At 41.5% G+C, this 23086-nt stretch overlaps 1 protein-coding gene across 1 annotated transcript in view; it reads right to left on the reverse strand.

The window, feature by feature from the left end:
- The window catches only part of EDIL3 (EGF like repeats and discoidin domains 3), a gene marked incomplete at both ends in the record, with an annotated part of 230553 nt that overhangs the window by 40961 nt on the left and 166506 nt on the right, over nucleotides 1-23086 (reverse strand). The window contains 3 exons of the mRNA XM_082301980.1: nucleotides 1315-1499; nucleotides 7003-7147; nucleotides 8218-8373. Of these exons, the coding sequence (XP_082158106.1) occupies nucleotides 1315-1499; nucleotides 7003-7147; nucleotides 8218-8373 (486 nt within the window). The remainder of the gene's footprint in view (nucleotides 1-1314; nucleotides 1500-7002; nucleotides 7148-8217; nucleotides 8374-23086) is intronic.

Consider the following 23086-nt stretch of genomic DNA (forward strand, 5'->3'; position numbering starts at 1 on the left):
TGAATGATTTTCAGGAAAAGGTACACTTTCAATTTTGTTTTGACCAGACAATAAAAGTTATTCCTTATAGGTCAAGGACTTGCAGAGACTGTGCAAGTGGTCAGATTAAATTTGCAGGTTCAGGTAAATTCCAACATAGAAAACTCACCACAGCATGAGAAATTTGAGAATGTAAGGATTAACTATGCAGCCCCTTGCCATTTGTGGTTAATTAAAAATCCACTGTCATCCACAGGAGCAACAACACACAACAGGAAATTTCTGTGGAGTCTCTGCACACCCTTGGTTTCACTGATGGGGCTAAAATATGATGAAACTACCTCTCTTTCCTGTGGAGAAACATTTTCATCTGCTTCTCCACCATAAAACACAGCAATAAAATGTTCATCCTCTCCAGAAGTTACTAACTGCTGTTCCAACAAGCTGCTCTAAAAAAAAAAAATTCCAGGATCTTCAGCTATTCCAAAGTTAAATAGATAGGTCAATTTCTCCTTCTTTTTACTGGAAGTGTGTAAACTTGGCAGAAAAACCAGTAATCGTATTCCTAACTTGCATAGCAACTGTAGGCAAAAAGGCTAATATGTCATAATGTATATGTAGAGGGATTGCAGGGGGTTAGTAGCCATGTCTAGTGCTGTCGAGGTTTCCCACTGAGAGCTGCACTGCAAAGTGGCAGCTGACTGAAAACACTGCTATTTCCAGCAGTTCAAAATATGTAAATGTGTCAGTGGCCAGTCAAACAGGCTTCCACGCTGGTGATTTGTTACAAGCTCTCACATTAGTGACTTGTATAAATCACCCCTGGGCTGAAAACAACCCCTGTGCACAGGTTCATAATGAATTCAGGCGCTGAATCAGTCCTGCCGGCTCCAGAGTCCTGTCAGAAGGTAATTTTGGGCAGCCTCAATTAGACAAAGATAATTTCTACGCGTGGGATTTGCTAAGGTGCACAGAGCTGAAAGTAAATATGCTTTTCCAGGGAGCCTTGGAAGGACAGGAGGGAGGAAAATAAACTCATCTCTCTCACCAGATGAGGAGAATTCAGTGAAACAGATCTGCAACTACCTTTTTTTTCATTTAGAGGGGAAAACCAGGGCTAGTGGAGGCATCCTCGAGCAGAGTTTTCTGCAACTGTGATAACAAAGACATGAAGATCTGTTGGGCTTTCAGAGCTTCATCATTTACCTGTGTCAGAGTTAGGATGGTTACACTCAGAAACAGAAGATTATGAGTACAAAACCAAACCAGAGAACCGTCTCCATGCCTGAAACACAAAGAAGGCAAACACCTGGGAAAATGCATGTGGAACTTTACCTGCAACCACTGTGACTGGTCATTGTGGCCAGAGGTCCAAGCATTAACTTTGCCTTGCTTGTCCAGCCGGGCTTTCCGGGGCTCCCAAGCGAACATGTCCATGTTGAGTGTACGGAAAACGCTGGAGGCAGTGATCTGGAAGTCCTGAATGTGTCCTGATTTCATCCCCAGGGGCTCAGAGCAACCTGGAACAGCAGGGCAAGATCAGTGGCACTCCCTGCTTATCTCTGCTAGGGGTTTAGGTTTTCTGTAATGGCAAAGAAAACCTGCAATACTTGAAGAAAAAGATTTAATCAAGACTACTGATGAAAGAACTTGAAAACAAATAAATGAAAAATAGTCAATTCAAGGCACTTTGTTTCAACAATTGCTTGAGTGAGTCAAAATCAAGATAGAGAATTCAACATGTTTTATCCTGGCATAAATTTATGAAGCAAAACAAAATGAAAAGATGACTTTTGTCTGTGCTTATCTTATTTTTATTTTCTTGTCCTGCACGAAAATATTGTTCTCCCTGTTCACTATGATTTTCCTCATGCATTTGTGCCACCTCACATCAGCCATGTGTTTCCTTTCTGAAGAAACATTAATTTTTCTAGAAGCCACTGCTGAAGTAAAATGCTAAAACGCACTGAGCTCTTTTTGGGTAAAAATCCAGAAAGCCCAAAACCCCACTGAAGGAGGGGGACACCGCAGGAAAACAATTGTGAAGGAGGGAGAATAGTAGGAGGATATCACTTAGGACAAATCAATAGTTAATGGCTTATTTGTTTGTGGACATCCCACACCATTGAGTTATTTTGACTGTAGCAAAGATAGATCTTGGGCTTCTCCCTTCTCTGTTCTGCATGAAAAAGGATAAAAATAAAAATTGATAAGTGAGTCTGTTTTCCTCTGCCTTGCTGTTGTATGCTGGGAATGTGGAAGGTACATTTGGATGCAAAAGGGGGAAGAAACAAGCTGAGACAGGAGAGACACCCTTCAGCAGCAGCACTGAAACAGGACTGGAAACCAAAGAAGGCAGATGAGCTGCATGGTTTTAAGATTTAACAAAAAAAAAAAAAAAAAAAAAAATCAGAAAAAGAAAGGCGAATGGCTGAGAGAGAGAAGGTTGCTAAGAGGACAGGAAAGGTGGATGTTGGCTGGTGCGGGGGAGTGATGCTTGAAAGTTGAGGTAAAGTGAAAGATGGAAAAGATGGAGATGGGAACATAAAAAAAGAAGCTGTTTTCTCATTTCCTTCCTGTCCCAGCAGTCAAAAACCTGCATATGTGCAGTTATTCTAAAGTTTTCACTTCACAAATTCAGGGAACTGACCCAATAGCTGGCTTGACTCTGCTAAATCACCAATAATAATTTAACACACCCATAATTAATTGAGTGTGCCCAGGATGCAACACGGCTTGGCAAGGATTGCACCATCCTTGCAAGTGCACAGAACCTTTGCTTCCTGTCTCCTTGACACAGGATTTCCAGCTGACACGTCCCTGACACCGAGCAGGTTCCTATCAGGGAAACATCTGAGGAGTCACCGGCTGTGCTCTGCTGAGCACAGGGGCAGCTCGTGGTGGAGCCGCGCCTGCTGAGACCACGACCCTGCTCAGCTGGTGGCTCCTGGCAGAGGTGGCCACTTCAATCACCTTCAAAGTTTTCAACTTGTTTTTCACTTTATTCGAGCCAGTTATCAAAGCTGGTTCTCTCTGCCTTAAAAGTCTGTTTCCCTCACAGTGTGTTCACCCACGTTTAAAGACCCGATTCTTTATTTTTTTAATTTTTTTTTTTTTAGTTTCTTTGGCATTACAAGCAAAGACCTTTTTGTCAGATTCTGTGTTCTATTCCTCTCATAGGATTAATGCACAGAATTAACTGGAATTATTAGAGATTCAATCAGGAAGGTAAGACCACAGGGCCTTTGTGGGGGGCTAGCAGCGGGAGTAAACATGCATTACCAGGCACACATAATAATCCTAACAACATGATCTTTAAAGCAGTATATCCTGTATTTAAAATTTGAATATTGACATGCTTAATGTTAAATTAAAAAACCCGAACAAACTAATGAAAAACCAAGAGAAAATAGAGTTAACTTCTGAAAAAACCCAGTGTTTCAGACCTGATTCTCAGCGCACAAATGGAAATAGCACAGCCTTGTCTGTAGAATGGACTCATTCAAAAACACAACAAAACAGTTTTCCAGGGAGTGGGAGGGAGCAATTGATAGTAGAAGAGAGACTAATCTGCTGCTTTAGAGAAGGACTTTGCTTATTATTACATTCTGAAGCATCACTCAGGGATCACAAGGACTATCAACAAGAATGTTTCATCCAAGGAATCTGAAGGAGGCTCCTGACACAAAACCAGGGGTTGTCAGAGCTGTGATTCAGTGCTGGCCCAATCCATCAAAACCAGTTCTATCATTTTTGAGTATAATTATTGATTTATGAAACAACAGCTGTGCCTGCCCCTGTGCCTGTGCATGCGTGCATGAATTAATGGTATTTTACACTCGCCTGCCTTCGCCACTGCCCCAAAGGGGGTGGGAAGACAGCTGCTACAGGTAGCAGGAGAGAGCAAGGAGGGCAACGAGAATCTGAAGAGGCAAACATGATGCACATGGGTGGCAGGACGATGTCTTGGTGCTGTGTCACAGAGAGCAGCCACAAGAGACTGTTTGGATGACTGAGCCATAACTCACAGCACAAAGGCAGGGTCATCAAACCAGCACAGAACTCTGTGTCTGCCTATCCCTCACGGGTGTGTGTTTATAACAAGGCTTATGTCTCCTTGAAACATCTCTGCATGGCACTGTAGCTTTAAGTCTCCTTTTCAGTGTCCCTGTGAAAGGGTTTGATTTCCACTTTCATTTTTACAACCTGTTAAAGTCAGAGATAGCTGATGCAGACATGGCTACACCCAGTGGAGCATCTTAGGCTGGAATGTTTGAGATGTTTCCAACATCTCTATCTGTGATAAATTATACCTGATACCTCTGTATCTTTAAATCTGACTAGGTATAAGTCTGCAGGGCTTTGGTCTACCTCAGTGAAACAGGACTAGGGTAAGAATGAGAGAGAGTGGGGATTAGCACCTGAAAAATGGAACTTTACAAAGGTTATTCTCTGTTGACTCTCCAGAGGGCAGAATCTTTCACTTTTCAGTCTGCACCCTACACCATGCCCCTCATCTACCTCTTCTTTCGACAAAGCTCAAACTCTCAAAGAAAATATTCAAAATCCAATGTAGCAAAGGCAAACCCATGGATCTGCAGGCAAAGGTCTGCATGAACGTTGTCTTGGACAAAGATTTGTGTAGTATTGGCAAGAGCAGCATATGCCAATTATTTGAGGGAAAAGGTGATTTTATTTTTATTCATACTGAGATTTTTTTTTCTAAAAACTGAGAGATTTTTAAATTTCTCGTCATATTCATGAATCATAGAATGGTTTGGGTTCAGAGTGATCACCTGGTTTCAAATCTAATTCCACCCCCATTGCCATGGGCAAGGAGGGACACCTTTCACTAAACCTTGATGCTTGAAGTCCCATCCAACCTGGCCTATAAATAACAAGTATAGGATTCCTTTCCAGATTACATAGTTCTCAGGACAAATGAGGAAAGGGAAACTGTCTTTAACTGCAGGTGTGCTAAAGTCCCCCTGTGTGTCAGTTTTGTGTGGAAGGTGCCTGTAGGGGCTGTTAGCATAAAGAAATAGGTACCAGGGAATGACAATTACACACTCTGAGTGAGTCTCACAGGGATGTTCGCATTCTGGGGGCCAGCATCCCTCTGCAGGAACTGAGACACCCCAAACACCAAGAGCTGGCTGGGCTGGTGCACAGGCACCAGCAAACATGACTGTCAGCAGGATATGGCAGGGGCTGCCTGCAAGGAGGTAGATGCTGGAGCACATGAGTGAGCTCCATGAGTAAGTGACCCTACTGTGTGAACACCGATCTGTTAAAAACAACAGCTTGATGTTGCTATTAATAACAGCTTAATGAATAAAGGCATTCTAATAAACAGTAGCTGTGAGCTGTTTCTCCCCTCACATCAATATTGTGTGAGGGGAAGGGAGTTGAGGGTACAAAGGTGTGCAAAACATGGACAAGGCAGGAACACAGGGCCGTGGAAATTAATGCCTAATTTATTGATGGCTGACTCCACTGACATTGATCGTGGTTTTCAATAAGACCTGACTGTGGGTCCTGGTAAGTAAAGCTATTTATGAGACTAAAGCAGATTGCATTGAACATTGTGCTGAAGTTTGTCCTAAGAAAGGGTTAGCTTTTATGATGATCTGATCCTGCAAGTCTCCCTCTGTTCATCACTCATTCTCTTCTCTAGCACCAGGGCTTGTTAGAGAAGCCAGACCTCTCAAAGTGCTTTTCCACCCAAGACAGACCACCTGGAATTAAGAGTGAATTAGTCTGTGTAATTATACCTTTCTTTCGGTGAGGTTGAAATTGTTCTTCTGAGCCTCGGCCATCCACAGTTTTAAGAAATGATGACCTTGACCCTGTTAGGAGACCACTGAAATGAATTCACTTCACTAGCTTTCACAGTTCTTTGAGCAAAACAATTCCTAGTCATTCTGGCAAGGACTTGCTCTAAATTGTGGTTCCAGAAGTGGAAGACAAAAAAAAAAAAAAAAAAAAAAAAATCTAATAGACCAAAGCGGCTAGACAGGAATTTCTATTTACTCTTAAACCTATCTATATTGGAATAGGGCTACACCTAGATTAATGCATTAACTTTTCATTTCTGAATCTGGTTTTGATGTCACTCGAGGACTGAGAATTATTTAACTCCAGCTGTTTGGATGTATCACTCGTGAACTGGATGGCTATTGTTTGTAGAGTGAACAGGCAGCTACATAAAAATCACTCTTAAATGAATCAGTGGAGTGCTCCTGCCAGTGAAAGGTTTATCTCTTGAAAAAGGATAAAAAATTTACATGCTTTACTGAATTTGTAAGGGAGCACAGTTCTTGTAGAAGGTGGCTAGAGGTCAGGCTTTACATTTCAGAGCTATAATACAAATCTGAGGAGGGTTTATATTGGCTCCACTTGTTCATTTACTTTTTGCTACAAGACACTTTCCCTGCATCTGCTAAACCCAGAAAACAAATCCAAACTGAAATCTCGATTAAAGCAACCCAACCAAATTGCATCTTATTGGAGTGGTCCTCGGCAGCGGGGGAAGCAGCCTTGTCCCTCTGAGAATGCCACACAGCACAGGAGTGGTGTCACTCCACAGCCGGGACAAATTACCCAAATCAGGTGTGACAATTGCCATGGGTCCACAGCAGTGCACAGCCAGCTCTGGGGCTCTGACCATTTTCAGATCTTGGGTTAGGCTCCCTGCCTTGTAGTCTGCTCAGGGCAGTATATTACTAGTCCACACAGCCATCAAAACTTTTCAAGGCTGACCACTTGGAGATTATCACACACAGGAAAAGTTAAGAAGTGTTATTATGTTGATACCACGCTACGTTCCTACTATTCCTGTCCCACTGCAAGTGACCATGGCCACTTAGCTCGGCCAAGTGTTGCTCATTTTATAACTGAGATAAAAAGATGTGAGTGACTGGATAAACTCCGGCTGGCCGACCGCATCTCACGGGGGAACAAAACGCGTGCGGTCAGGAGCCACTGGGCAGGGTGGGGGGCTGGAGGCTGTGGAAATCCCACCTGTGAGCTCGCAGCCCAGCAGCTCCATCCTGAGGGTGCAGTGCCTCCTGCACACCTGGGGGTACAGCCTCACGTACTGGGCCTTGATGGGCGGTGTGAAGGAGTTGGCGTACGGGGTGTTGTTGTCCACGTTCCCACGGAACACCTGCAGGGAAGCAAGGTTTGCACAAAAAAATGTGTCAGGAGGATGGCTGGAGTTCCGTGTCTCCAAAGTATCTGCATTTTTCTGACTGTCCACGTGAGGTTTACCACAAATAGCATCTGTTTTAGCACTTCCAGTGCCCAATACAAGTTTTCCAACAGGATGTCCTGCCTTTGTGCCACATCGTGGCAAGTTTTCCACCTGTGCCGAACTGAGGTCTCTGTCTGGTCACTCTCAGAAACTGAAGCTCCTAATGCAACTAAATTATGCCTTCTTTTCTTCATTAATGTGTAAAATAGCCCCAGTTCAATTTAGCCTGCAATTATTGGCGCTGACTGATGTTTATTTTTTTCCCCTCTGCCTCAAGAACCTGATCCAGCTCCCACTGAAGTGCACTGTAACCCTCCCATCGATCACAGGGGAGAAGTATTAAACCCATCAGCATTCTTCTATTCACTCGTCACTCTAACTATCCTTGTACTGTGTTTCCCCCCTCATTATGCACCTCCTCACACAGCATTTTAATTCCCTAATACAGAAACTACATCTAATGCAGCACAGTGCCTTAGTTCTGTGCAAACTTACACAGTAAAGGGAATTTTTTGCTGCTCTGTGTGCACAGCTCCATCAAAAATAAGTGGTAACTATAAACTGTAAACACACACACCCCGCTGGATGATACTGTTTGTGCAGCACAGAGATTAACACTGATGAATGGGCTCTGTGTTTCCAAGGGTTAACGCTAATCTGCCAAAGTAATAAAACTAAATTGAAAACACAGTAATGAGTAATTACTGGTAAACTAATTAATATGAAAATCAGTTAAGTGTAATAAACAGGATTATTCTATCTTGGGGAAATAATATTTATGCAAACATCAATTAAAGTATAAGGAATTCTTACCAGAGAGAAAATGCAAATTTGGTTTGATTTTTTTTTTTTCAGAGAAAAATAGTAAAAGTGAAATCTATGTCGTACTGCCAGGCAATGAGGCTTAAATAGCAGGGACATCTCATACTTCTGAAGGCAGCTAAACCTCAAGATGTATTCAGACACAGACAACTTAATCTTACCATGTCTTCCTTTGTGCCTTTTACTTTGTACATTGTCCACGACTTCCCATCATTACTGTACGCAATTTTATAAGATTTTACATATTCTGGACTTCCAATCCTCTTGGCACCTTGAGTTATCACTCCAGTGACTCGCATCTTCTTCTGCAGGTTTATCTGAAATAACGGCACACTGTTAATCTGAGGGGCACAATCCTTGATTGCTTCGATTGCCTCTTTTTTTCTTAAATGAGAGGAAAAAACATAGCTGTAGCATTTAAATGACTGCTTTTACATTTGAACTAATTTTTTTGATCTTTCATGAATTTTATGGGCAAGTGCATATAATGAATGAAAAACATTGAACCTAAAGACTGGACTATGCTTATTTCCTGTATGTGTGCACACATATATACATATATTTTGGATATTCAGAATATTACTGGGATATTGCTTAATTTTGGCATACAGGGTCACTCCTGCATATTTCCTGCCTGAAAGGAAAAAGTAACCCACTGATAATTTACCAAAGGCTATATCTTCAGTTCTGTTAGAAACAAATTTGCAATACCATACAAAAGATCCTAAGTTAGCTTCAAGTAAAACTTCTAAGTGGAACTAAAACTACATGGAAGTTCTGAGAGCAAAGAAATAAGACTTTTTCTTGACTCTCACTGAACATTCATATATCTAGAGATCAAGGCTGAAATGCTAATCCTGAAGCAGTCAATAGCAAAATATCAATCAGCGGATATGAACATTCCCCGTGTGCTTGTCTGAGCTGAACGCAACACCTTGAAGTACAAAATGAAGGTGTTCAGAGTGAACAAATTCAGCATTACTCCAGCAGCCTTAATTCTGCCTCCTTTATTCACCTGTGGCATGGGGAAGCCAACAGTGTTCTCTGAAATCTCAGAGTGTGATATTCAAACCCAACAGTGCTGGCACTGTTAGCCTCGTCCCTGGGACGAAGTCAATCACGACTCAGTCTGTGGCAGCTGCACTCCCACCCTCTCAGCTGAAATCTGTGACTTTTGCACCAAATGAAGCTCAGCAAAGAGCTGTCACACTGTGAGAGCTGCATGGAGGTGCAGGCAGATGTACAGTGCAAAGAAATAGTAGAGAGCAAACAACTGGGACAGGGTAAATAATACATTACACTGCATTAGCACTTGTCTCCTCCAAATGAGGCTTATCTCTGCTCCCCAGTTGCTGGAGCTGACCCAGTGTAGTCCCCATTGTTTGCAACAGCAGCCCCAGCACAGGTATGGGAGGACTCAGAGGCAGATCTGCTGTCCAAATACCTTAATTGCTTTATTCTTTACGGTGTGGCCTGGAGACTTTCTCCCCCTTGGTAATAAAATCTAACCTCTGTGAAGGATGTAAGATGATCAGACTTCAGTGTTTCAAGATATCTCTGTGTGCACAATAGGAAACCTCTGGTTTCTTTCTCCAAAATATAGAAATTTTTTTTGGTTTTTTTGGTTGGTTGGTTTTTTTGTTTTGTTTTGTTTTGTTGTTGGTTTGTTTTATTTTTTTTTCTTTGTTTTTTAATGAGCTATTTCTCTGCTACTTTTCTGGAATAGTTGGCTTTTGGTGTAGTTTTACCATAGCTCTCCCTATAAGACATTAAAAAACACTCACACACCTTCAGATTAACAATGTGTGTTTTTAAGGTTTAGACCCATTGAGAGAGGAGAAGCCTCCTGTAAAAACACCAGATTTTTACGGGATCTTTTCCACAAATACCAGGAAAGCTCAGGAATATTTGCAATTCCAGTGGGGAGAGTGGACTCACAACACGAATTCAGACAGGTATAAATTATAAGAGATTCATGCCTTTTTGCAGCCTTGGAAAATTTTCCCCAATTCCCGGTCCCCCAGAGGGGAAAACAAAACTAAATAAATATGTTATATTTGTAACAGGACAGCTCCAGAAACTGCTATTACTCCCATAACTACATTAAAAATGTAGTTAACATGGAAGAGTATCCAGTTAAAGATTTCTGTAAGTCTCTTATGAGTATTTCATTCTCTATGTGGAATTTCAGAATATTAATTAACAGGCAAGTAAACCAATTTTCCATGTATTTACAAAATTGCTAATAATAAGGAGAATGCCATCTGCAAAACCAAATTAGAAAGCACAGTGAAATAGAAACAGACATTGATTATTTGCTGACTGGTAGCATCTTCACATTTCACTGCATGGGAAAAGGAATGTATAATGCAGCACCAAATAAATTCTGTTTGATCCAGCGATGCATATAAGTAATGTTTTTTCAGCTTAATTACAAATTTTTTCTTTTTCCAGGTAATAATCTTGTGGAGGGGTTTTTTTGGATGAGAATTTATGGGGATTTTTCTTCCCTGTTTTCTTGCAAAGAATAATTTTTGATGAAACCATGGCTTTAATGACTGGATGTCCTCTTCATCTTTGCAGAATCTTTCCTTTTAGAGCACTTGTTGATCAGTATCCATCCTCTGAGTCACAAGCTGAGCTTTTTTTTAAGCAGCATTGAACTTGATACAACACACGAAATAAAACCAGGCTGCCTTGTTTTCCAAGGTCTACATATACTGTCAAGGTTTGCAGAAAAATCCCAGTGAAGTGGGAAAAAAAATGCTTTCATATGCCCATGGTTTGCTTATATAGAAATCCCCCCTGGGCTAATGTCATGCCTTTCAGTAAATATGGATACACCAGGAATTAATTTTCCCATTGTATCTTTGGGTTCCTTTACGTGTTTTCAACTTTTCACGTTAGACCTTAGCAAAAATTGAAAAGATTACAACTTTAGCAATGGCTATAACGAAGGAGGTGGTGAAATTATTCCTATTTAATATACTTCAGTAGGAAGTTGTGGAGAAATGTGAAATACGTCTTTTAGCACTGAAAGATTTTTCAAACGTTTTTCTGTGGCAATTGTGAGGAAAAACAGCTCAGGAAGCTCTGCTTCGTGGATTCAGACCCAGGACAGAAAGTTACGCATTTTAATTATATGGGTGATCGTGTTTTGAAGGAAAGAGATGAAAGTCACCAGCATAAGAGCAAAAGAATAAATATCTTATTTAAAAAGGTAACTGATTCATTTATTAAGGATCCCTTATAACTATCTAGATGAACTGGAAAAAATCAAGGATGAAAGAAGATCAATAGCCTTTTGAGGGATTTACCCCAGTAATTTAAGTAATAAGGCAAGGTAAGGGCCTTGTAAGAAGATACTGGCATAGACATTTGAGAAATCTATTTACAGAAAGAGAAGGAGAGAAAGAGAGGAAGAGAGGAAGAGAGAAGGAGAGAAGGAGAGAAGGAGAGAAGGAGAGAAAGAGAGAAAGAGAAAGAAAGAAAGAAAGAAAGAAAGAAAGAAAGAAAGAAAGAAAGAAAGAAAGAAAGAAAGAAAGAAAGAAAGAAAGAAAGAAAAAGAAAGAAAGAAAGAAAGAAAGAAAGAAAGAAAGAAAGAAAGAAAGAAAGAAAAAGAAAGAAAGAAAAGAAAGAGAAAAAAAGAAAGAAAGAAAAGAAAGAAAGAGAAAAAGAAAGAAAGAAAGAGAAAGAAAAAGAAAGAAAGAAGAAAGAAAGAGAAAGTTGATCAGGTTTACTATTTTACCATATATCATTTAAATTTATTTTAAGAGGTTTGGATTCAGACTTGACCTCTGCTCAAGCACCTGCATTCAGAGGGGTCTCCTGCATCCAGGAACTTCTGTGGGACTTTTCTCACCCATCATATGCCAGGGATTTGGCTGCAATCCGAGGACACCCAGTGACCTAAAACCTTATGACATGAAGAACTTTATGAAACTTGGAAAAGGTTCTGCTTGACGACTGCAGGTTATGGAATCTGCTCAGATGGGCTTTGCATGTCAATGAGAAGGATTTCTGGGGCTAGAATGAGTGGTGAACACTGAGTTGCTCATGTAAAACCGAGTGTAAAATAAAGCCAGTAGTTGAATATCAATGTATTTAAATCTGGCTCTACAAGAACTGGATAATGTCACACACAGGGTGGATGGTGTAAAGTCAGTGTGCTGGTGTTGAGGAAAGCACAAAGAGAGCACAGGAATGGAGTCAGCTCAGTTTCTGTGACTGGGACAAGAAACACCACCTCAGATTCTGTGTTGGGTACACAGTTGCACGTTGAATTCATCCAAGTAGCCAAAATAAATAAAATCACTTGAGGCAGATACCCTCTAAAGCAGCGTATGCCCAAGAGCTGGAGAATAAAATCAACCCCTTTAGTTTCAGAAATCCCTGAAAGTTCTTCTAATCTTGTTCCTTTCTGCCACCACAGTCCTCCCACCTCCATGATTGCACAGACCACTTTGATGATCGCAGCAAGTTACAGAGTCATGGCCTTTCTCCACAGGGGGGAAAAAAGTAACCAGCATGTTTACTGCTCTCAGCACTCATCCTGTAGGAGTAATTCTCTATTAAACGAGTTACACTAACACTTTTGACTCCAGTGAGTCACTCAAATCTGTTTGGGGATGCCAAATAATTCAGTTGTCTACTCCGATGAACACACACCCAATCTAGATTTCACTGGAACTTGAAAAAATCCGTATTGGAAAGGAAATAAAAGGGGAAGACTTTATCTCTGAGAGAAAGTGGCAATATGAACAAGTTAATTTTATGAGTACCTGTTGATTGTACAGTGCACCATTTTCAGAGACAATTCAGAGCCAGTCCTGCAAACCTGCATGGTGGGTGTGCAGCTCCACTGGTAGCCGTGAGTTAATGTAGGAGCTTGTTTTCCATAAACTAGCCTAAAGGGCTCCACAAAACAAAGGCCATAAGTAACTCCTCAGCATGGTTTACAAACCTTAAAAACCATAGGAAAAAGGGAGATTAAATTCAGAATCTTAATGCGTGAATGTAGCAGAACAGCAGGGACTGGGACAGCTCCAGCGGAAGGTGTTCATCTCGCTCCTACCATTTGTGATCAAATGTTAGCATATTCATTTTGCAGAAGTAATATACTTGACAAAAATAGATAAAAAACCACTCAGTTGCATCCAGCTTATCTCCATTATTCCAGGCAGGAGAGGAGAAGAGGGATGAGAAAACAGAGTGACTTTAGGAAGACCCCTCTGTGATGCTCCTGGATGGAATCCATAACCATATTCCCCTCATTTGTTATCTCGCTGTTAGCAATAACACCACTAGCATTTCCTACAGAATATCCTTGTCTGAAGTGTTCCTCCAGAGCAAGCTTTCCAGAAATGCTCAAATTAAAGCCTACATGAAGCCTTGGGTCTGTGAGACCTTAAATGTAGTTTTACATTCATAAACAGGAATGCATTTTATGGAGAACAAAGGTGTTTACCTGTTTCAGTTATGAGATGGAATAGCATTGTCATAAATAATTCTTCATCTTTTCTAGCACAAAGTAAATATATCTGTACTGCTACTCACCATTGCTCATATAAAAATGGGGTTGAATAAGAGATCAAGGTTATACTGGCATTAAAAGATTTATTACAGCAACCCTTCCCTGCTGATCTCATCAGGTTTTGAAGGATTGAAATTTAATTTTTTTGGTCTCTTTTCTTTTTTTTTTTTTAAAGTCATAATTCTGACAAATCTAGATAGAAAGCATCCAGAGAAACATTCTTCTGATGAAAAATAGGGACACTTGCAAATGGAAACGTTTTTAATAAACCAAGGAAAGGAACAACCTGACACAATTCCCTCAGTACTGGGATAGTCAGTGAGTCTGAAAGCTCCCTGCCATGCTTCCTTTTCAGCCTCCAAGCACTAGAGCCCCTGAACAGGACAAACAGTGCTGTTTCACCCTGGTTCCACACCAGGAGCGGGGAGCTGCAGAGCTGGGATGGTGATGAGCAGCAGGAAGGGCACAGCAGGTCAGCCACTATTAACTTCCATGCTGCAAAGCCTCGCTGGCACCTGCACACAAGGTGCTCGTCTATCTCGCCTGTCTGCGGCTTTTTGATACTCTCCTAATCAGCACTGTCAGCAGAGCTCTCCCAGATTTAGTTCAGGGCATTAATGCAGTCAGCACAGTGGCAGTGATGTGTGTTTTAAGCAGCACTCAACGAGGAAATGCAGTGATTTATCCATGGCAGCACTGCAGCTGTTGCTGACATGCTGGAAGGAGGTCTGCACCATGGAGAAAAACAACATGTTTTATCTTAAAATATTGACATGATAGCATAAATTGTTATCTTGTAATAGGCTAGGAAAACAAACGTTTGCTACAGGTTGCCTTGAAAATAATAATTCCCAGCGTGATTTTGGGATTGTACCTCGAGGACAGAGCAATTAAACACTCAGGTTATTTCTGATCCCAGACCATTTTGTTTCACCTGTGTGGATGTAGGTCCAGCAAAGCATCCTCATAACTTTGCTATTAAATCCTCTGGAAACTCATCCTCCTGTTTTTTCCAGTCTATCATACCTCAGGGTAAGAACAAACATCTCTCAGGATTTGCCTCTACTCACCCACACCTCAGCCTCAGCCAACCCTCTAAACACAACTCATCACCTTTGCCATCCTCAATAAGACTTAGTCCTGTACATGCTTCAAATTAGGCATGCAGAATGAGAGATGTAAATTGGACCACTAATTTAATTTGCCTCTCTGTGAAGAGATCAGAATATAGGTTAGATCTTACTTGCGTGGAAAACATAAATACAAGGATTGTTTGGCCCGTGTAATGCTAATGTGGAGGAACATATGTTATGAGAATTATCAAAAAGCACCTACTTCATTTGGCTTTTGTTGAGAACTTCCAATTTATGCCTCAGAGAGTTTACATAATTAGACAGACTAAAAACTTGCTTAGTCTGTTCCTTCTTATTATTAAGTCATTATTTTAGTCCCAAAGGTAGTTGTTATGAATGCCATTAACTGGATTATATGAATTATTCAAATACTGGTATGTTTAGACTGTCATCTCAAGAAGGGGCCCATGATCAATCTCACATTGTTCAGAGGTTTTTAGCCCTGCAAAATATCATCTTATTTGCAAAGTATTGGTCAAATGAGTATTAACTGTCTCAAACTGAATGTTACCTAAGAAACACCGAGGTCATTCATTGCTGTTATTAGTTTCCTCATATACTTTGAACTCATGAAAACTCTTCCTGGCTTTGGAATGCTAATGGCTCTCAGAAAGAACTTCCCCACTGTGTCTAGAAGACATCCTGAAGAATCAGCCTAAGAATATGTAAATAAAGATGTCAGTGAAAATATCGGTATGTACTTCCCCTTGTAAAATAGCTTTGATCAACAGCTTGTAGATCTACAAGATAGGATGTCAAACTCAGGTCACAGATACGTACTTTTCTTTTCATCCTCCAGGAAAACCATCCTCCTTAGGGAAAAGAAGTGAATTGGAAAAGGTGCAATATTAAAATCACCATGAAAATATGCTCAGGGGGAAGTTTTTGGTTGTGAAATAACTTCAGCTATTGAGAGGTACTTTCTCTCACATACTTTCCATCTGTTTTTATGGCATTTTGGCAGATGCACTTTGGTAAAAACTCCAAAGACAAATATGACCTTTTCTCAAGCCCCAAAAGGAAAAATTCCCCTTTTGACTTCAGTGAGCTTTGTCTATGTCCTGTGCATGTTCCTAGACCAAGAAAATATGGATTATAGAATCATTAAGGTTGGAAAAGACATCCAGTGTATTGATTAAAGGAATATTAACTATCTGAAATCTGGGAACTCGCAGGAGATCAGACTTCCCTGGCTGTGTGAGATCCCTACTGTGAGATCCCATTTCAACACAGTGGGAAACTAAATCTGCTTAGTCCCTCCACCAGAATAAACTTATCTAGTGATAATATCTCTATCACATGATGCACAACCTGCATTAAAATACATATCTTTATCCCCTTTCTTCATGATCAAGTGTAATTCTAATCATCTTTGAGGATAACCTGTTAGTTGCTCAGACACTGGTGGTGTGGGGAGAGAGGCCAAGGTTTGAGATGGACACAAGGAGAGTGAAGAGGTGAAGCACACAGGGAAGGGATGGCTTTGTGATTGATGAAAAGACTACTCCACTCAAATGATTTCTTGACCCACAGATGCTGTTACACAACAGAGAAGATTGGCTCAAATGATTAATATCTCCTGAACCCTAAAAAATTAGCTATTTGTTGAATCATGACAACCACACTCATGAAATATTTTTTATTATCTTTTAAATCTTTTAAAATTAGGACTCTAAGAAAAAAAGGTGCTATAGAAACTCTAAAAGTTACTCTTCAGCGAGATTTTCCTTATTTATCTGTACGTTTTTCCTCAAAACACTTTTTCTTTCTACAAAAATTTGTAGGCAAAAGATTCGGTTAAAAGCATTAAACATTGCTTGGTTTTGTGATAGACAATCTTTGAAAAGTCTCATTGAGAGAGTCAAGGCTTGAACAATGTCTTTTTATCTTAACCACTCATGGAAGAAGAAGGTTCTGAGAGTGCAGGAGTGAAATATGCTCCCTTTTTTCAGTTCACAGCGTTCTTGTGTGGTTTAAATCGGAAGGTCTTAGAGGTGACAAATACATGCCACCTTTTCCAGGGGAGGTCAAGGAGGGTGAGTTTACTTCAGCCCCAGTTGTCCGTGGCATTTTCACGGTGCTGGTGACTTCCTGTGTTTCCAACAGCCTAAACCAGTCTGGGGCCATCGATGCTGAGGTGAGAGGAACTTGGATTGAGACCTGGGTGAGCAGCAGGTCCAGAGGGTTGGAGTCAGTGTCATGGGGTCCAGCTGGAGATGTGCCACTGGTGGTGTCCCCCAAGGTTCAGTACTGGGCCAAGCATTGTTTAACTTACCAGTGATTGGATGAGGGGTCTGTGCAGTTCACTGGTCACTGAGGGGTCCTCAGCAGTTCACTGACCACACATGGCTGGGATGAGAGGCCGAAATGCCCCAGGGTTCAGAAGGACCCTTGACAGGTTGGAAAGATGGGCACAGAAGGACTGTCTGAAACTTAATAAGGGAAATGCAGGTCCTGCACCTGGGCAGGAACAACTCCAGGCACTAGCATGGGCTGGGGGGGACCTGCTGGAGCAGCTCTGTGGGGAAGGACCAGGGGGTGCTTGTGGGCAACCAACTCTACCTGACCAGCAGAGTGTCCTGGGGGCAAGGAAGGTCAATGGGACTGGGGGGGACACTGGGAGAGCACTGCCAGCAGGTCAGGGAGGGATCCTGCCCTTCTGTCCAGCCTCTGCGGTGTTGTGTCCAGTCCTGGGCTCCCCAGCACAGCAGGGACATGGAGCTCCTGGAGCAGGTCCAGTGGAGGGGGACGAAGATGATTTAGGGCCTGGAGCATCTCCGTGCCCAGCACAGGCTGAGGGAGCCGGGGCTGCTCAGCCTCGAGAGGAGCCCCAGCTGAGAGGGGCCCTCAGCCCTGGCTGTCCCTGGCTGCAGGGAGGGCTCAGGGCAGGGCCCAGGCTCTGCTCCGGGGCCCAGCAGCGGCCCCAGAGCCACGGGCAGGGCCTGAGCCCAGGAACTGCCCTGCACAGGAGGCAGAACTGCTGCCCTGGGCAGGGCCAGCCCTGAGCAGAGCCCAGAGAGGCTCTGGGGTCTCCTCCCTGGGGATATTGCAGAGCTGTCTGAACACAATCTTGTGCCCTGGGCTCTGGGCAGGGAGCAGGGAGGTGGGAGCAGGTGACCCACTGAGGGCATTTCCAGCCTGACCCACTCTGGATTTTGTATATATAAATCCCTATGTACCAGACCAAAAAACATCTTAATATACTGGCATGTAATCTTACTTTTCCTTGAACTTTGTTTCCTGAACCTTAGCTGTACTGAGATAACTTGAAACAACACTTTTGTAGAAGTCAAGTCTAGCAGGACAGTGACTATGGGTGAGGATCGTTTGCTTTGCCAGTTTTTAAGAGAGTGGTTAGAAGGCAAAAATGACTCATTTGCCTATCACACGTCAGCATGGCATCATGTCACAGATTTGGATGCAGTCCTAGCCACAAGACGACTGTGATACCCACACATCATTCTATTATGAACCACCACACAGGTGCTGGGGCACCTTTTAGTTGCTTCTTCCTGATGCGAGAAACCATGTGGACACATATTTGTTCCCTTTTGGTGTCACCACTTTCTAAGATTTGATTGCTTTTAATATCAGAGTGGCAAATGAGGAAGAAAAAAAAGCAAACTTAGTTGAAATGGATGGTGTTGCAGATGCAGGGAATAAAGGGTTTAAAGGTCCTGTTGCTTCAGTTCTTCAGCCACATTAGGTGCAGCAACTAAGGAAAGCTGGCATGCAGGCCGACAGAGCACGTTGGGGAGGCTGCTCATAACAGCATCAAGTTTCAGTTGCCATGGGGATGCTAACTCTGAACTGACTGCTTTGGTGTATCCAGAACCTCAGCCCAAAGTTGTTTGAATGTGTCTGTGCGTGGGCGTCTGTGCATACAGGGGATGAAAGGAGGAGGTGTGATATGAAATGGATACCAAGATATGGGGCTCCAGGGAGTCTATGGATGATTACACTAAGAAATAGGCTCCCAGTCTCTTTGCTTTCCGCTCTGCTTTGAGTACATAAATTACATTTTTGGCCTGTGAGCTAAATGTATAGATGGTGAGGGAGGTCTGCAGAGAGCAGGCGCTGGTATTGAGTTCACTGAAGTCAGTGAATTTATGGCAGACTTTGGCTAGCAGACAATCTCTTCTAATTCCTGCAGATCAAAGGTCCTGTGTGCATTGTTTTAATTCAACTGCACTTTCCTTATTAACTTCTGTTCTCCACAGCCAAGGGCTTTCAGGTGCTTGCTGCCACTTATCAATATCCTCCAAGTAAATCCTTCTGTGATATTAAGCCAAATTTTGAAGTATTGACAAAAAAAAAGCAGAACTTTCACAACTTTTTAGCATTTAACTTAGCAGGTTAAATCTTCCTCTATGGTGCACATCACCTTATAGGATGACTCTGAGACTGTACTTCATAAAGGTCACCCAACACTGGGATGAGAGCTACATTAAGTGATATTAAACATTTAAGCTGTGGTGACAGGTATTTTTGGAAGCCTGTACACCAGAGCTCATGAATGAGGAAATGAACTTTGACAAAATGAATGGTTTCACAGATGGCAGTTTGCTTGGAGCTCTCACCAACAGATGTTTGAGTGAATGTTGTGCAAGGCCTCTGTGTATTTTGGGTTTTATCATTTCATTAGCAAATAGCTGTCACCTGGTGTGTACTTGCTCTTTGGAAGCTCTTGATGAGGAAGCTGTTAATTTTTTTCTTTCCTTGCCTTTTTTTGAGGAAAAAACCACACCCAATACTTTATGGTTTTCTGCTTGGGGATAAGAATGATGGAACTTAAGGTTTTTTTTACAAGTAATTTTTGTGTGTCATAGTTGTTATGATTAAGTTTGTGAAATTCATAGTCACAGATTTAATTATGCCATGGGACTTCAAGTCCCAAAAATGTGAGGCTGAGCACCAGAGGTGGGATTGAAACCAAAACTGCTGTGGAGACACTTGTGTAAAAACCAAATAAAGCCTCAATGAAAATACAAATTCTACTAAACAGCAACAATATTCCAATACATTCAGACCTTTTTTTAAATAAACATTCTCAGTAATGACCTCCCCCCCCAGAAAATTAATTCTAAATAAGACAGTGGTCAGGGAAATGTTTTGCCCTGAATCTGCTGGGGTAGATCCCTTTTCATCACAGGTCATCTTTTTTATTAACAATCTCTGCAGCAAATCTGTTTACTTGGAGTTTAAAGAAATATAGTGAAGACATTTTCTTAAAGCCATGCAAAGTTATTAAAAAAGCAAAATTGAAAAAGCAAAAAGTATTATTTACAGCAGACACACTGAGACAGTAAATAAACCAAATGTATTTTATTTTGGACTGGAGTACTAATATATTCAAATTGCCAATTAGAAGTTGGGCACATTTTCTGTCAAACTGTTTTATTTCTGATTATAGTGTTTCATCTGAACTTTAGCATATCATTTCAGAAAAGCCATTTGGGGAATAAATTTGAAAAATGATGGAATTATAGTTCTCTTTCTGTGTATTGTAAGTAAGAATTGTAGCTTTTCCATTTTGAACTCACTATTTGACTTTCAAAAACTGAACCCAAAAAAGAAACAAATATATAAAATATTGATGGAAAGGGATGAAGTCTTTGAAGAGGAAGAAACCCCAAACTAAATATTTGGAATCATCTAGTATGCAATAAAAACTAGAAGAGAAAAGCTAGCTATCCAACCTGAACCAACTATGCTTCCCATTTCTTAATTCTGCAACCAACTGAGCAGTCCACCTCCTTTGTAGATGAATCCTTCAATCCTCCTACTACTCACAATAATAAAGTAAATATTTTAATTTAATTTAATTTAATTTAATTTTATTTAATTTTATTTTATTTTACTTAAAAAAGCAATTGGTAACCATACCAATGTCTCTGAAGAAACACTTTATGCCATTTTAATGAGGGATAACAAAATAGGGGTTTATTATTCTATTTAATACTTTACATTTATACACAACTGTCTCCAGGAACAGGTCAGGTGTTCAAACACATCTCCCACGCAGTGGCTTGGTGCTCAGTAATTAGCGCATTTTGTTAACATTCTCCAGATGTAATCTATGCTCAAATCTGTTCTTGGTGTCTGTGGGTTAACACCTTGTAAAAACAATTTCCACGTCCAAAAGACCACAGAACACTTGAAAAACAAAACCAAACAACAACCAACCAACCAAAAAAAACCCCCACAACAACAAAAACAACAACAAAAACCTCAATAGGCAGGGATCCTCTTCACAATCACATCCTCCTGGAGCAAAGGAGGCTCAGGCGGGACCTTGTGGCTCTGCACAAGTCCCTGACAGGAGGGGGCAGCCGGGTGGGTCGGGCTCTGCTCCCAGGGAACAGGGACAGGAGGAGAGGGAACGGCCTCAGGCTGGGCCAGGGCAGGCTCAGGGTGGACAGCAGCAGGAATTTCCCCATGGAAAGGGAGCTCAGGCCTTGGCAGGGGCTGCCCAGGGAGCTTTGGAGTGGCCATGCCTGGAGGTGTCCAAGGCAGGGCTGGAGGTGGCACTCGGTGCTCTGGGCTGGGGACAAGGTGAAGGCGGGGATCAGTCATAGGTTGTCCTCAATGGTCTGGGAGGGCTTTTCCAGCCTCAGTGATTCTGGGATTCTGTGATTCTCTCGTGTATTTCTGAAGTTGATATTTGGGTCACTCAACCCAGTCCAGCATGCCCTGCAGTGAAGCAGGAGTCACTGGAGTTCTACTGGGAGCTCCTTCTCTGCTCCAGGATCCATGATCTAGGTGGCATGTCTTAATGTTCTTGCGTAAATTCTCTGCAAATTGGGCAAATTCCCTGCCCGTGGCAGAGGGTTGGAACCAGATGATCTTTCAGGTCCCTTCCAACCCAAACCATTCTATGATACCATGAAAAAAAGGGTAATGTCTCAAGGAAGGAAATGGGAGACAAGTCGTGAATAGGGGAAAAATGAATTAAGAAATGTGAGGGTGGTTAAAGCTGGGAGACCAGCCTGGGAGTGATGAAAGTGGGAGAAGAGAAGAAGTGTAAGGGCACAAGCATGGATTCCTAGGTTAGAAATCACTAGAGAGGAGTAACATTCACTAAGTCCTTCTGGCAGCTTGTGTTAGAGATTAGCTGCCACTATGATTTTGGATACGGTAGAGGCATAACAGAAACAATAATCCTGCCCATGGCCATATCTATTCTGATTCATGCTGCCTTAAAAAGAATAAATAATATATGAATTGAAAAATACAGATGCAAGAAATGAGCAGGGATGAAGTGAAATCAGAATAAGACAAATCAACATATTTTAAAGCCAAAAATGCAAAAGGACATAAGGAAAAAGAGAAACTTCTGTTTAAACAAAAACAAAAAACAAACAAGCAAACAAAAAAAAAGAGTTGCTAGAAAAGACTCATTACTGGAACAGGCAAAGTGAGAGTTTTGGTTATACTTCAGGACCAATTAATGAAAAATAGATGTATGGTGTTTTTTTTTTTTTTTTTTTTTGTCATTGTATTTGCAAACGATAAAAGTTAATATCACTAATAAAGTGGTTAGCAGTACACAGGTGCTATTTTATCACAGCAGCCTGTGAGGAGAAACAGAGGTCAGGAGAACTTTAAAAGGCAGATATGACTTACTCAGGCTTTAATTTGCTTCCAAAAGCATGGTCAGTGACCCTTTAAATCACAAGCCAATTACAAGCATTGTAGTGCCATTACTACTTACATGCTGAGAGTGTAAATTTAAAATGGCAATTTCAATTTTCAGTTCATTGGGAGAATGGAGGAAAATGAAATTGCATACTAATTAGTTCATGTGTATCAGACACCTGAAAGATTAGAGAAAAAAAACTTCTGCACTCATTACAAGTGAGTTATAAGCAGAGCACTCAAACCTTTTATTTTCCAGGCTGCATATAAATAAAGAAATTAAATGACAAAGAAAATTGATAATGATGGAACAAGGCAAAAATAGCTACAGGCCTGTACATAATCACACTTTGAGGACTTTGCCCATTATACACGGCTTCCTTTAGAATTTATCTAGCATTAGAAGCTACAAGAGGGGAACAGGTGATTGCTTCAGGTTCCCTGCGCTAAATGTTAATTTACATGTCCTAAAAATGGATTTTCCGGCTTTGCAACTTTCCACTTAATCTCTGCCAAACATTCACACTGTTTTTCAGTGCCTTCTCCTGGACCAGGTGCTTCATCACTCAGAGCAGCATGGGAAAGGTTCCATGTGCAGGCTGCCCGCACTAGGGTCTGGGAAGAAGCTGGTGACACAACAGAGTGAAAACTCAGGTAGAGGGTTTGAGATCTTTTCTCCCACATGACCAAGGAAAGTAGCCAGAAATTTAGCCCAAATCTGACTTT

Source organism: Coloeus monedula, assembly GCF_965178545.1.
Source record: "Coloeus monedula genome assembly, chromosome: Z".
Lineage (NCBI taxonomy): Eukaryota > Metazoa > Chordata > Aves > Passeriformes > Corvidae > Coloeus > Coloeus monedula.